A 16,193-nucleotide genomic window follows, 5' to 3' on the forward strand; every position below is an offset into this window, starting at 1 on the left:
TTTTCATTTAAATCAAGTTTTCAAATACTATTTGTATTTAATTTTAATTAATGAATCTGTTTTCATCAATTAAATTGACTAAAATTCTATTAAAGGGAGAGTTCACCCAAACATGAAAAATTCTGTCATCATTTACTCAGCATACTCTGTATTTTTAAAGCTTATTTGAGTTTCTTTCTTCTGTTGAACACAAAAGAAGATATTTTGAAGAATGCTGCTAGCTGTCACGCATTTACTTCAATAGTAGAGTCAATGGGTGACACAACCAGCATTCTTCAGAATATCTTCTTTTGTGTTCAACAGAAGAAAGAAACTCATAAATGTTTAAGACAACATGAGGGAGGTTAAATAATGAGGTAATCAATTTTTTTGGGGGTGAACTATCCCTTTAAAGGTGCAGTATGAATAAATTGACAACCTAGTGGTTGAACTAGGTAATGCGGTCCAAATTCAAAATATTGGAGAGTGTTATTTCCAGCTAGCCCCTCTGACTACCACTTGATACAAATGCAGGTTGCCAGATTGCAGCACCACTGATGCAATCTAAGACCTGCAAAGAGATTATCCCAAGGTTTCCATAATCTTGGACCAGGCTGTATCCTGAGCAGCTGCTGTGGTGGTCATGGAGAAGTAGAGAGCATGAGACTGATTCCTGCGAGACTCCAGAGACGACTGACATCCAGCGTTCTCCAGCGCCTAGACTGCAGCTCTGCACAAGATGTTTGGCCAGCGGAGAAATGGTCGTGTCCAACTAAGCCTGGTTTCTCTCCAGGTTTTTTAATTCTTTACTTTCGCCAATTGGTGATGTTTTTTCCTCTCCGGTGTCTCCACTGGCTTGCATGGTTCAGGATCTGTAGAGCTGCACATCGATGGATTTGCTCTTCAGTGTTTGGACTCTCAGTAGTGATTATTAAACCACACTGAACTGAGCTCAACTGAACTGAACTGAACTGAACTACACTGTTTCAATTCACTATGATCTTCCATGTGAAGCTGCTTTGACACAATCTACATTGTAAAAGCACTATACTAATAAAGGTGAATTTAACTGAATTGATGAGACAAACAGGAGTTAGCATGCCTGATGACCAAGCCTTACATTGTGAGCTGCTCAGCTAATGTTTACATGTGTCATATTTAACCACCTCATGTGTATTTTTATAACTTTGAATCTGCGTCTCATTTCAGAGGCTGCTGCTGTCGTCCAGAGGAAGTATTTTCAGCTGAGTTCGCATTTATTGAGAGCCTTCATGACTGAAATAAAATGCGCTGCATTTACCACCAGCTGGCAACCCTGGGACCTGAAATATAATTGGGTAATCTATCAGTGGGCGGAGTTAGAAAAATTAAAACAAAGAAACAAACATTTTTAGAGGAGGATAACTGACTTTAGCATTGTTATTGTTCGCTTAGCCTGTTTCCTTTATCTGAAAACATTTTATTGTATTTTTCACCTTTAGAAGAGTCAAAAATGTACATACAGCACCGTCTAGAGGTGATAAAAGAGCTGTTTTACTCTGCGCAAGTCTGATGTCTGTTCTTGTGTGTCTCCAGGAGATGGACGTGCTGACCGAATCGTGAGCCAATCCTCGGGCATCATTATGGATGTGGAGAACTTGACCCTCAGTGCCAACATCTCGGACGTCCAGCTGGTCACGCACAGTCTGTGGGAGGTGATCGCCATCGCCACCGTCTCCGCCATCGTCAGCTTCATCACCATCATCGGAAACATCCTGGTCATGCTGTCCTTCAAGGTCAACAGCCAGCTGAAGACGGTCAACAATTATTATCTGCTGAGTCTGGCCTTCGCTGACCTGATCATCGGCGTTTTCTCCATGAACCTGTACACGTCCTACATCCTTATGGGCTACTGGGCGCTCGGGAGTCTGGCCTGTGATCTGTGGTTAGCTTTGGATTACGTGGCAAGTAATGCATCAGTTATGAACCTTTTAGTTATTAGCTTTGACCGATACTTCTCGATTACGAGACCTCTGACATATCGAGCCAAACGGACGCCGAAGAGAGCAGGGATTATGATTGGTTTGGCTTGGCTTGTTTCTTTTATCTTGTGGGCTCCTCCGATATTGTGCTGGCAGTATTTTGTTGGTAAAAGAACTGTTCCGGAAAGGCAGTGTCAGATTCAGTTTTTCTCCGAGCCTGTGATCACCTTCGGGACGGCGATAGCCGCATTTTATTTTCCTGTATCCGTCATGACTATTCTTTACTGTCGGATATACAAGGAGACCGAAAGACGCACTAAAGATCTTGCCGAACTTCAAGGCATCAACTCTTCAACAAATTCCAGCGGAGATGCTCAGCCTCAAAAGATACGCTCATGTTTTGGCTGTAAACATGTTAGCAATACGTCAAGAACCCAAACTTTAACTCACACCAATAATGCTAAAACTCTGGATGATCAGTTGACCAACTTTAACAGCTACGCCTCCTCGGAGGATGAGGATCGCTCTGGGATCTTCCAGGAGTCTTGCAGACATCCGGAGAACAAGAGCGAATGCTATGACGAAGAGAACTTCTTCCCAACTCCAGTCAAAGCAAGTCCTACGAAGACCAAGAAGTGTGTTTCCTATAAATTCAAACCTAAAGATGTCAGTCCACTAAAGAACACCAACGGAGACGCAAAACCTGGAGCCTCGTCTTTCTCGTCGGCCGAATCTGTGAACGCACCTTCCTCATCGTCGTCTTCGAAACCAATCGATGGTACACTGAAATGTCAAATCACCAAGCGTAAACGGATGGTGCTGATCAAGGAGAAGAAGGCAGCGCAGACTCTGAGTGCCATCCTGCTGGCCTTCATCCTCACCTGGACGCCGTACAACATCATGGTGCTGATCTCCACCTTCTGCTCCGACTGCATCCCGCTCTCGCTTTGGCATCTGGGCTACTGGCTGTGCTACGTCAACAGCACCGTCAACCCTATGTGCTACGCGCTCTGCAACAAAACCTTCCAGAAGACCTTCCGCATGCTGCTGCTGTGCCAGTGGAGGAGGCAGCGGGCGGAGGAAAAGCTGTACTGGTGTGGGCAGAACCCGGCCGTGGGCAACAAACTCACCTGAGGGATCCTCCAGTTCTGCTCTGAGTGACTACCAGGTTTATCAGGGATTCGAGTCTTCGCACAGACTTTATAATTACAGGAGGACAAGCTTCACTGTCAGAAGCAGGTCTTGTACATTCAGACTGCTGTTGAGTTGCTGTCATGTCAGTGAAATTTAGTGGGACTACAAAGGTGTTTCCATCAGTTCAGAGTGTTTTTGGGGTTGATTTTGTGTTTGTTTGATGGGATCGGGTGTTCGTGTACACTCTGATAAATGTTGGGTTGTTGCAGGGGCAGAACCAGACATTATAAAGATCTGGGGCTTATGCCAAATCTAGTTGGTCACTAACTAACAAAAACAAAGTATAATTGTGGTGCGGCAATGAGACAAGTGCCACACTAAGTGATTGACAGTAGGCGTGGCTATGCAGGACCACGGTGTGTGATGCTAGCTCGCATTAGGAGAGAGAGAGAGTGCTTACCACAACGGGACTGTCTCCGTTAAAAACTCTTAAATAACTGTCATTTCAATTTAGAAAAAAATAACTCAATGTTGGGTTGTTTGACCAAACACTGGGTTAAGACAACCATTTTTAGAGTTGAAATTGTGGGGTCCAACTCCATTGAATTAACAGGACCCAATAAAACAACCCCTTACCAAAAAGGGGCCAATCAGGAGGGAAGCAGTGAAGATGTGTTTGAGGCACAGCACACAGAGATGACTGTGCAACCAAGCAACTTTCTGTGCAAAAACCAGCCCGATCTCACGAAAAAACGTAAGTATTTTACGTTTTGACAGTTTAGTGGCCAATTCATACGAAATTGTACGATTTTAAAAAGGAGGCATGGCACCTAACCCCACCCCTAAACCCAACCGTCATTGGCGGATGAGAAAATCGTACTAAATTGTACGAATTAGATCGTACGAATTCATACGAATTAGCCACTAAATCAAAAAGTTACGAATTGCCGTGAGATTGTGTTGGCAAAAACACACTGTAAGAATCTTTCTCCCCAGCTGAAGTCCTGATGCCGCAGTAAGCCCCACTCATGTTTCTGGAGGACACGTTGGCATTTAGTCAGTTTGTGTTTCTTCTGCACACTGAGCCATGTTTTATTTAAAGCACGTCTTGCCGCTGATCAGATTCTCTCTTTAATATTTACATTTTTCAGGAACTTTTGTGTTAACTTTAACTCTGTCATAACAGGTTTGAGGCGTGATCTCATTAAAGCAGCTGTGTTTTCATTGCATTAATCAAATACTACAGTAAAGTATAGTAAATACTCATGTTTTTGAACCATACCATAGTAAAGTGTAGTATACTGTATATACTGTAGAATCTACAGCTCTTTGTTAATGAGTGTTCCAGCATACTGTAGTATTAACTATAGAGAACTGATAAACTCTAATAAATACTGTAGAATACTTAAGTCTTTACTACAGTAAACTGTGGTGTATAGTACTATAATATACACTAGTTGTAGAAGACTACAGCATTGGGTCATTTGTTTGTATTACAATATTTGTCACCATAGCAACTGTAGAATCACCACAACATATCAATTACTATAGTGGTTGTGTTACCATAGCAACTGTAGAATTACCACAACAGATCAGTTACTATAGGTGTGTTACCATAGCAACATAGTCACTACAAATTATCAGCTACTATAGTTGTTTTGTTACCATAACAACTGTAGAATCACTACAAATTATCACTTACTCTAGTTGTTTTGTTACCATAGCAACTGTAGAATCACTACAAATTATCAGCTACTATAGTTGTTTTGTTACCATAACAACTGTAGAATCACTACAAATTATCACTTACTCTAGTTGTTTTGTTACCATAGCAACTGTAGAATCACTACAAATTATCACTTACTATAGTTGTTTTGTTACCATAGCAACTGTAGAATCACTACAAATTATCAGTTACTATAGTTGTTTTGTTACCATAGCAACTGTAGAATCACTACAAATTATCAGTTACTATAATTGTTTTGTTACCATAACAACCGTAGTATCACTACAAATTGTCAGTTACTGTAGTTGTTGCGTTACCATAGCAAACGTAGAATCACTACAAATTATCAGTTACTAAAATTGTTGTATTTCCATAGCAACTGTAGAATCACCACCACAGATCAATTACTATAGTTGTTGTGTTACCATAGCAACTGTAGAATAACCAAAAATGATTGATTACTATAGTTGTTTTGTTACCATAGCAACTGTAGAATCACTACAAATTATCAGTTACTATAGTTGTTTTGTTACCATAGCAACTGTAGAATCACTACAAATTATCAGTTACTATAATTGTTTTGTTACCATAACAACCGTAGTATCACTACAAATTGTCAGTTACTGTAGTTGTTGTGTTACCATAGCAAACGTAGAATCACTACAAATTATCAGTTACTAAAATTGTTGTATTCCCATAGCAACTGTAGAATCACCACCACAGATCAATTACTATAGTTGTTGTGTTACCATAGCAACTGTAGAATAACCAAAAATGATTGATTACTATAGTTGTTTTGTTACCATAGCAACTGTAGAATCACTACAAATTATCAGTTACTATAGTTGTTTTGTTACCATAGCAACTGTAGAATCACTACAAATTATCAGTTACTATAATTGTTTTGTTACCATAACAACCGTAGTATCACTACAAATTGTCAGTTACTGTAGTTGTTGTGTTACCATAGCAAACGTAGAATCACTACAAATTATCAGTTACTAAAATTGTTGTATTCCCATAGCAACTGTAGAATCACCACCACAGATCAATTACTATAGTTGTTGTGTTACCATAGCAACTGTAGAATAACCAAAAATGATTGATTGCTATAGTTGTGTAACCATAGCAACATAGTCACTACAAATTATGAGTTACTCAAGTTGTTTTGTTACCATAGCAACTGTAGAATCACTTCAAAAGATCAGTCACTATAATTGTTGTATTGCCATAGCAACTGTAGAATCACCACAACAGATTAATTCAGGTGCTTTACTGGTTCAAAAACACTATAGTATTTACTATAAATTACTGTAGTGTTTTCTTCATGTGGGATTTGTAAGACGTCTGATGGTGTTTCCAGCTTATCGAGAACACACTCGTCAGGTTCATGCTCAGTGCTGGTTTTGTCCATGTTTGTGGCAGTGTTAAAGGGCTAATGTTGTTCACTTCAGATGCCTTACTGTGCCATTATTAGAGTGTAAATGACTGAAGAAGGCTGTATTTCTCAGTGTGTGTGTGTGTCTGCGGGAGGTTTAGACGCTGTGATTTCAGTCGAACGCCTCTGAATATTTCATGCTGTCGTGTTGGTGGTGTCTCCAGCTGTGCTGTTTTTCAGGAAACAAACCGTGTGTTTTATCTATAGGTGCTTGGAAGATGTGTTTCGATGTGCCGTGAACAATTCCAACAAACACGCCAGAACTCTGTTTATTCATAAACCTGGACTGAGAGCATTGAGTGTGTGTCTGTGTGTGTGATCAATCTATAGAGGTGAATGAACACTTCAGTACAAATCAGACTGACTTTTAAATGTTCATTGAATAAAATGAAATCCAGATAATCAATCATCATGTGTTGAATTGTTTCTTAATTTATATCTGCATTATAGTTTTTCATGGCAAATACTGTATGCGAACATTGTGGGCCCACATGATAAAATACTAGTGTTTTGAATCATACTGTAGTAAAGTACTTGAATAAATATATTGTGTGATTCTACAGTTGCTATGGTAACACAATTACTATGATGATTGATCTGTTGTGGGGATTCTACAGTTGCTATGGTAACATGACAACTATAGTAATTAATCTGTTGTGGTAAATCTACAGTTGCTATGGTAGCACAACAACTACAGCAATTGATCTGTTGTGGTGATTCTACAGTTGCTATGGGAACACAACTACAGTAATTGATCTGTTGTGGTGATTCTACAGTTGCTATGGTAACACAACTATAGAAATCGGTCTGTTGCGGTGATTCCACTCTTGCTATGGTAAAACAATAACTTTAGTATTTGATCTGTTGTGGTGATTCTACAGTTGCTATGGTAACACAACTACAGTAATTGATTTGTTGTGGTGATTCTACAGTTGCTATGGTAACACAACAACTATAGTAACTGATCTGTTGTGGAGATTCTACAGTTGCTATGGTAACAACAATTGTAACTGACCTGTTGTGGTGATTCTACAGTTGCTATGGTAACACAACTACAGTAATTGATTTGTTGTGGTGATTCTACAGTTGCTATGGTAACACAACAACTATAGTAACTGATCTGTTGTGGAGATTCTACAGTTGCTATGGTAACACAACACTTGTAACTGATCTGTTGTGGTGATTCTACAGTTGCTACAGTAAGACAACAACTACAGTAATAAATCTGTTGTGAAATGAATAATCTAACATGAGCACCCGAAAGCTCCGCCCCTTCTGCTATGTGAGCAAAGCTGCAGCTGTTGAGTGTGTGAAGTGTCCATCATTACACACCACTTCATCAGTTAAATAAATGCATCATTTGGGTAGTTAAAGTGCCCTTATTGTTTTTAGGGTTTTCAGTGTGAACACACTACTTACACTATTTATACTACAAAATGGCGTATTGCATAAGTATGCGATTTGGGACGAACCTATTGTGTATTAAATACTATGATGCATATGCACTTTAATACAGTATGGTTCAAAAACACTAATGTTTACTATAATAACTATAGTATTTTTTTCATGTGCCATTTAAAATGTGCAGATTTTTTTACATTCTGAATCTCTGCTAATTGAATTACACAGTTTTAACAAACTCATTGATGAATGAATTCCAAAAAAATGTTTTTTAATGTTACCGTGTTTTTACCACAATATTACTGCACCTGTTTGATTAAAGGAATCTAATTACACAAGCCACACACATACAAACGGATGCACAATATACAGTATTTGTTTTTAATATTTATTTCAAATATGATATGACTGTATGAAATGTAGTAGCACATCTAATGAGAATGCTTAGTGTGAATTTCATTGAAACTAATGTAAATAATTTTAAATCATTGAACGCCACATTTATGATTACTACATATTACTTTCTAACAAAAAGACATAACCCTGAGATGTTTTCAGACAGAATTAATGCATCTGAATTCATAAATATTCACTTTCAGAGGTAAAAAAAAAGTTTTTGTTTATCAACAGAATTCACCCCAAAGGCCAACAAGTATATGTAATTACAGTTTCAGCACACACATATAACTTCATAGATCATTTTACAAAAATATTTCTCCATGCAAACCAGCTTAACGCCATATGAGTGATGTTCATTTTTAAATAGTCATCTCTCTTAAACATTCATTGTAGGAAATCTATAAAAATACAATTAAAAATAGTTTCTTAAAGCTTTTGTTCCCTTATTAAAAACGTCATTTATGTTTGTTTGTTGCAAGTTAAAACAGCCTTTAAATCTCATAGAAGCACCTGCACAAAAAACAACAGTAATATATAGTAAACATTATAGTGTTTTTGATCATACTAAAGTACTTTAATTGGTTGTGGCAACTCTACAGTTGCTATGATAACACAACAACTATTGTAATTCATTTGTTGTTTTGATTCTACAGTTGCTATGGTAACAACATCTATAGTAACTGATCTGTTGTGGTGATTCTACAGTCGCTATGGTAACACAACAACTATAGTAATTGTTCTGTGGTGGTGGTTCGACAGTTGCCATGGTAACACAACAACTATAGTAATTGATCTGTTGTGGTGATTCTACAGTGGCTATGGTAACACAATAACTATAGTAATTGATCTGTTGGGGAGATTCTACAGTTGCTATGGCAACACAACAACTGAATTGAACTGTTGTAGTGATTGTACAGTTGCTATGGTAACACAACTACTATAGTAATTGTTCTGCTGTGGTGATTCTACAGTTGCTATGGTAACACAACAACTATAGTAATTGATCTGTGGTGGTGATTCTACAGTTTCTATGGTAACACAACTACTATAGTAATTGAACTGTTGTGATTCTACAGTTGTTATGGTAACAACAACTATAGTAATTGATCAGTTGGGGCGATTCTGTGATTGCTATGGTAATACAACTTGTTGATTCTACAGTTGTGATGGTAACAACAGTCATAGTAATTGATTTGTCATGGCAATTCTGCGGTTGCTATGGTAACACAAGTAATATTATACTACAATACGCCACAGTTTACTGTAGTAAAAACAAAACTTGACTACAGTATGTTTAATTTCACTATAGTTGATATTACATTATGATGGAAAATGCTGTAATATCAGTAAAAACACTTCAGTATGCTTCAAAAACACTAGTATAGACTATTGTAGTATTTTAACCCTCAGAGCTCGTCTCTGCCACAGTCTCCGCTGCGGATGACTTTGAGCTGCTCTGAGGGCTTCACCATCATCCAGGCATATTTGCACATGCGCTCTTTGTTGCAGTCTTTCTGCCAGTAGATGACGTTCCTTCGGTTCAGGTTGGCGCCCGCGCACGCGTCGTACCACCAGCCACCGCCCGCCACACCCTGGAACTCCAGCCGGGCGCAGTTCTGGTAGTAGTTGTCGTTGTCTCGGTCTCTGGTGGTAAAGCGCTGGTTGTCGTGCAGATAGTTCTCGGTGTCCGACGTGAGCGCGTCCGCCGCGGTGCCCGTGAACAGCCCGAGCCGCAGCCGGTACTGAGCCCGCTCGTCCTCCACCAGTACCGGGTCGTACTCGCCGGTTTTGGTCACCGCGTCTCCGTCCACCAGTTTAATGCCGAGTTTGAATCGCTCGGCACCGCTGGTGAGCTGGTGGAGGTGCTCATTGCCCAGCCAGTGGTTCCCGGTGAGCGAGCCGAAGCCGCGTTTATAGTCGTCCCAGGAGCGGTCGAAGTCCACGCTGCTGTTGACCGTGATGTGTTGCACCACGGTCCAGCCACCGTCCGCCATGGCGCAGAACACCGCGATACTGGAGCCTCCGGGCCGGATCACATACAGCCCGTCCCGTGCCTCACCACCCGAGCGCTGCCACAGATCATGACAGTCCCGCGGGATCTCTGATACACACACACAAACAGAGACATGTTCACATGCATGCATATACATACAGTAGGGTCACACTTTATTTTGATGGTCCGTTTGTTCAATTAAGTTACATTACATCTACATGCACACTAATTCTCATTAGATTATCAGTAGACTGTTAGCGTTAGGGTTAGTGTACGCTGACATGTACTTTCTAAATTTCTTCTAGTCAGTTAAATGTCTGTTTAGCAGCAGTATCAACAGATATTGAACAGACAGTCTACTAATACTCAAACGCACCATCAAAATAAAGTGTTGCCTTATCTGCCGTAGGCATGGGCCGGTATATAAGATTCTGACAGTATGATAGCCTACGATAAAAATATCACAGTTTCATGGTATGGACCCTTTTCACATGTCCATGATTCTCCTGTGCTGCAGAAGTGGTGATAGTTGGTAAACTCAGAGCGCAGTGAATGGGAGAGAACAACAAATCATTATTCTACAATCCTATCTGCTGAAATAATGACAGAAAAACTCCAGGATGGTGTTATCAAGACTTTCAGAAAGAGGAAAACACTAGTGTGAGCAGCTAGAAGAGAGAATAGTGTCAGATTTACTGTCCTGCACCCCAAACACACTGCATTACACACACCTCACACAAGCGGGAGTTTGTTTTTTGTAATTTGATTCAAAGATGATATACTACACCCATAAATACATAAAAATCTTCATACTTTTTTTTTTTATCTAAATATTAAAACTTTCAAGGATATAAGATGCTGATGGGGTTAATTTCATTTTAACAGTCTCGTGAAAAGGGTCCACGGTGATTACTGCTCTAAAATAAATTATTTTTACAGTACAAGTGAAAATCAAAACTAATCATATTTATTTTGTTCGCTCACATTGCTAGTTTTGTGATGAACAACTCATCTGAGCGTGTCGTTAAGAAACAAAAATAGTTTGGTTACACTTTATTTTGATGGTCCGCTTGTTGAATTAAGTTACATTGCATCCACATGTCAACTAATTCTCATTAGATTATAAGCAGACTGATAGGTTGTGGTTAGGGTTAGGGTTACGGTTAGGGTTAGTGTAAGTTGACATGTACTTGCAGTTTCTTCTACTCAGTTAAATGTCTGTTTAGCAGCAGTATCAACAGATATTAAGCAGACAGTCTACTAATACTCAAATGGAGCATCAAAATAAAGTGTTACCATAGTTTGTCGTTGTAATCTAAAACTGAAATCTGAAAATAAATTTCCCAAATGATGTTGAACAGATTCAGGAATTGTTCACAGTATTTCCTCTAACATTTGTTCTGGAGAAAGTCTTATTTGTTTTATTTCAGCTAGAATAAAAGCAGTTCTTAATAGTTTTAAAGCCATTTTCAGGTCAATATTATTAAAACTATTATGTTTATAAATGTGTTGAAAAAATCTCTCTGTAAAACAGAAATTGGGGGAAAATATTCAGAAGGGCTAATAATTCAATTGTATATATTTTTCATCTTGTTTTACGCTTGAGCAGCTAAATGAATCAAATCAAATCTAAGTTTATTTCGCGAGCACACTTAATTACAACCTTTAGTCGACCAAGGTGCTGTACAGTAGCAGTTACAATAAAAACAAGAATATAACACAACAGTTCATTCATTTTCTTTTCAGCATCCGTTGTTGCTACAGCAGAATGAACCGCCAACTTATTCAGCATATGTTTATGCAGCGGATGCCCTTCCAGCCACAACCCATGTCTGGGAAACATTCAAACACACTCACTCACAATCATACACTAAGGACAATTTAGCCTACCCAAGTCACCTGTACCACATGTGTTTGGACTGTGGGGGAAACCGGAGCACCCGGAGGAAACCCACGCGAACGCAGGGAGAACATGCAAACTCCACACAGAAACACCAACTGACCCAGCCGGGGCTTCTACCTACTGCGCCACCGCGTCGCCATAAAACAACAGTAACAACAGTAAAAGTTTTCAAGAAAGAATCAATTTAATATAGCCTGGAAGTGCCATTAGGGAATGTTAAATACACTCGAAATAACATGAGTTTTAACATTAATTTAAAATAGATAGAGTGGGCGCTATTCTGATTATTAATGGTAACTTATTCCATAGTTTCAGACCCACAACTGAAAAGGCTCTATCACCCCTGCGTTTGAGACGAGATTGGGGTTTTTGCAATAGATGACAGTCGGAATATGATCTAAGTGATCGGGTTTGGGCCTTAGTAGAGATCAGATTAGATAGAAACGGTGGCGCTAGGTTATACAAAGTTTTATAAACAAAGATTTATAGTCTATTCGGAAATGAACCGGCAACCAATGTAGTGATCTAAATATTGAATAGTGTGGAAATAAAAGCAGAGTTATTTCAAAACCCTTCCTGCTTAGGAAGGGGTTCACTTTGGCTAGTTGTCGTAGATGATAAAAACTTGAACTTACTATGCTTATGCTTACTATGCTAATGAATGCTTAAGTCTATTGAACTGACTGTATTTTAATTACATTACAACATCGATGCTGCAAAAGTAACTTTATGAAGTTGAAAATAATCACATTAACCTAATAATGTTGACCTTAAAATGGTTTAAAACATTTAAAAACTGCTTTTATTCTAGCTGAAATAATACAAATAAGAATAATAATAAATAATACTTTCTCTAGAAGAAACAATATTAGAGGAAATACTGTGAAAAATTCCTGTATCTGTTAAACATCATTTGGGAAATATCTGATAAAGACAAAAAATTAATAAATCACAAGAGGGTGGATAATTCTTCAACTGTATGCAGAGACAAATGCATCCATATTTATAGACATGCATGCACACACACTTGCACACACAGACATGCACCATGCACAGAGATATGCACACACATATGAATAATTGCATAAAGGCATACGCACACGCATACATTTATAAACATACAATTAGTATAAAATAATGTGAATATATATATATATATAGACACACACATACATATATGTGTGTGTGTGTGTGTGTGTGTGTGTGTGTGTGTGTGTGTTAACCTGATATGATTATTCTTTATCTGATCTAGTTTATCAGGTGTTTATGGACACACCCTGAGTCCTTCTTGACCTTTGACCTCTCGTCTTGTCAAACATCATGATGTTTTAGTAGAGAAAAGCTAAGAACCAAATCTACCTAAGTCACCCAAATTAATTAGTATTTATTAAATATACAGTAGTAAACATAAGATTCATTTATCTGGCATTACCACCGTTACATTAGCATTGCATTTCTGATTTTATTAGCAACCATTACTTACAACTGCAGCATTAAACTGATTAAGATGGTCAGGGTTTTGGTCGTTTCTCAAAATTTGCAGCAATATTTGCTCTAAATGGGGTTATTTGGAGATTTAGAGCAATGGATTCTAGTCTGTGCTAGTCTTAAAAACTATTATGGAAATATAAGTCTGTCTTTCACCAACTTTCTATACAAGTAAAACTGAGCTGCTTTCTATTTTCACCATAAATCAGATGGGTTAAAAGTCTGATGCATCAAGTCTAAAATCATTTTAAATAATAAGCACACTTTTCCAGTGGTGAAAATAAATCCTCAGTCATTATTGTTGTCTAATAGCTATTTGAACTCATTTTTGTTTTGCTTACCCCATTGGTAGAAGCTTGTTTTAATAAAAAACTCACCTATTTTTGACATTATTTCTCAAAACAAGACAATATTTTTGCTCATCTGGAAATAATATGTAGATATTTGGAAGATATTTGGACTAGAAACAAGACAACAACTGTAAGGAAAGCATTTTTTGCTGCAGACAATCCTTTTTTTCTGTTGAATAACCTCACAGATGAACGAATGAATGCATGACTGAATGAATGTGTATGTAATCTGACTAGTATCCATAACTTTATACCGTGTATATCATTTTTATTTCTTAATTTTTTATTATTTATTTATTTATTCTCTTTTATTTTGGCATACTATTCAACTACTACCTTTTACCATCGTTTACTTTATTGAATTATTATTATTATTATGATTTTATCCTTAATATTCATATTAGGCAGTGTGTTTAGGCTTGCTTGTAAATATAAACGGTGGTTATACATAGTTTTATATTATAACTTAATCCCTGTATAAATAATGATATTTGTACTTGCCATAAAAGTAAAGGAAGGGGGAGAAAACAATGAAAACAATCAGATTTTTTTTCCTCTGAACAAATAGCACTGCAGAGCATTGTCTTGTTTTACAGAAAATCATTGAGTGAATACATGAATGAATGAACTAACAAATAAAATAATAAATCTGACCTTTCTGTCCGAGGTTCAGGATGAGTTTGTGTTCGTCCGGATGGAGCAGATGGAGGTTTTCAACAGGAGACGCTTCAGTCTGACCACACAAAAGCAGAAGAACACAACACCACAACACCAGCATCCTTAGACGGAGAGAGAAATCCATCAGAATGCAGGAATCATCTGTGTGAGTGTGTGTTAGTCAGTCATATCCCAGACTGCACCGGGCCTCTATCAGCTCTGGACTTCAGCCCTTTATCTGGACTCTACTGTACGCCAGGATCCTTCCCTTTATCTGATTCATGACCTGATTACCAGCCGGACCTTGACCTCCCGATCACAGCAATCAGACGTGAGTTTCTGTTTTAAATGAGCAACTGATGTGTGTAGAAACACACAAAAAATCTAATAAATATAGCAGAAATTCAGATGAGGGACGCTAGAGAAATGTGTTTTTCAGATTGTGATTTTAATCTCGTCTGAGTTTGTGGGTCTCGTTCACTAATAACTGCATACGTTTTTGGTATTTATACGTTAGTCATTTGCATAATACACACCCACACCAACTCCATATAAGGCCGTTCTGCAAACCAGCACTTGTCCAGAGAAAATTGATGCCAAGGTATCCATAATCCTGGACCAGGCCGTATCCTTAACAGTTGCTGTGGCAGCCATGGAGGAGTGGAGAGCATGAGACCGATTCCTGAAAGACCCCGGTGACAGACGGGTCTCTGCATTGATCTCATGGGCCAGTCTGAGCACCAACCGGTGAGCTATTCAAACCTGCAGTTCTCCATGATGGACATCCAGTGTTCTCCAGCCTCCAGCACCTAGACTGCAGCTCCACATAGGATGTTTGGCCAGAGGAGAAATGGTCGTGCCTAACTGAGCCTGGTTTCTCTCCTTCACTTTGGTCAATTGGTGAAGTTTGTTCCTCCATTGTCGCCACTGGCTTGCTTGGTTCAGGACTTGTGGAGCTGTGCATGGATGGATTTGCTCTTCAGTGTTTGAAGATTAAACCACACTGAACTGAACTGAACTGAACATCAACTCTGAAAACTGAACTGACACAGTTTCAGTTCACTAAAACGTCTGTGTTAAGCTGCTTGACAGAATCTACATTGTAAAAGCTCAGTACAAATAAAGATGAACTGAAATTAACTGACAATAATAAGAATAAGTGAAATTATGACTTAAGAAAAAAACAATTACTGAACAAAAGAAAAAGATCTTTAACAGTTATGAATGTTTTGATGCTGGAGGTGGAACAGGCTTTCTGTTCTGAAAACACTCTGCATTTTTGTTGACTTCAGAAAACACTCATATATATATATATATATATATAAGTCTACCTTAATATGCATTTTTATTGTCTAGTTACTTTTCATTCATCCTGTAATTAACATATTTAATTATATGTAAGGTTTTTTACACACCTTTATAAGCCCCGGGTCTACATGACTATTGTGTTTGTGATTTTTTTTTCATACATTTAGAATACATTTCAGTACAAAAGTATTGATTAATCACGATTTATTCATGAAAAGTTCAGTTTCATGCATATATTTGTGGATAGTGAAGTAGATCCAGTGTTTTGATGAACTTTGTCTTTAGTTTAGTGTGACACATGTTACGTCAGACCTGTGTGTGTGTCACTTCTAGGAGAAACACACACACACACACACACACACACACACACACACACACACACACACAGTTATATTTAGATCAAGTCTCTCTCCATAAATGTCACACTGGGCTCATCTGACACACACACACACACAC

The 16,193-nt window shown here is 38.3% G+C and overlaps 2 protein-coding genes across 2 annotated transcripts; one reads left to right on the forward strand and one right to left on the reverse strand.

The window, feature by feature from the left end:
• The first annotated feature begins 1,570 nt into the window (after positions 1-1,570).
• On the forward strand, positions 1,571-3,074 carry chrm5a (cholinergic receptor, muscarinic 5a). The gene has a single exon (XM_056477158.1). The coding sequence runs from the start codon at positions 1,602-1,604 to the stop codon at positions 3,072-3,074; it is 1,473 nt and encodes a 490-aa protein (XP_056333133.1). The 5' UTR covers positions 1,571-1,601.
• Positions 3,075-8,013: 4,939 nt separating this feature from the next.
• Positions 8,014-14,627, reverse strand: zgc:194887 (uncharacterized protein LOC571819 homolog). The gene is made up of 2 exons (XM_056477633.1): positions 14,427-14,627; positions 8,014-10,139 (listed from the first exon to the last, which is right to left on the reverse strand). Exons 1-2 carry the CDS (start codon positions 14,572-14,574, stop codon positions 9,445-9,447), a joined length of 843 nt encoding a protein of 280 aa, XP_056333608.1. The 5' UTR covers positions 14,575-14,627; the 3' UTR covers positions 8,014-9,444.
• Between the last annotated feature and the right edge of the window lie 1,566 nt (positions 14,628-16,193).

The sequence above is a fragment of the Danio aesculapii genome, chromosome 17 (genome assembly GCF_903798145.1).
Source record: "Danio aesculapii chromosome 17, fDanAes4.1, whole genome shotgun sequence".
NCBI classification, from domain to species: Eukaryota; Metazoa; Chordata; class Actinopteri; order Cypriniformes; family Danionidae; genus Danio; species Danio aesculapii.

Excerpts from the sequence above, each read along its gene's own strand:
- chrm5a (XM_056477158.1), top strand. The coding sequence starts at position 1,602 with ATGGATGTGGAGAACTTGACCCTCAGTGCCAACATCTCGGACGTCCAG.
- zgc:194887 (XM_056477633.1), bottom strand. The coding sequence starts at position 14,574 with ATGGATTTCTCTCTCCGTCTAAGGATGCTGGTGTTGTGGTGTTGTGTT. Across the intron at positions 10,140-14,426 it reads CCTGAACCTCGGACAGAAAG|AGATCCCGCGGGACTGTCAT; the intron begins GTCAGATTTATT and ends TGTGTGTATCAG.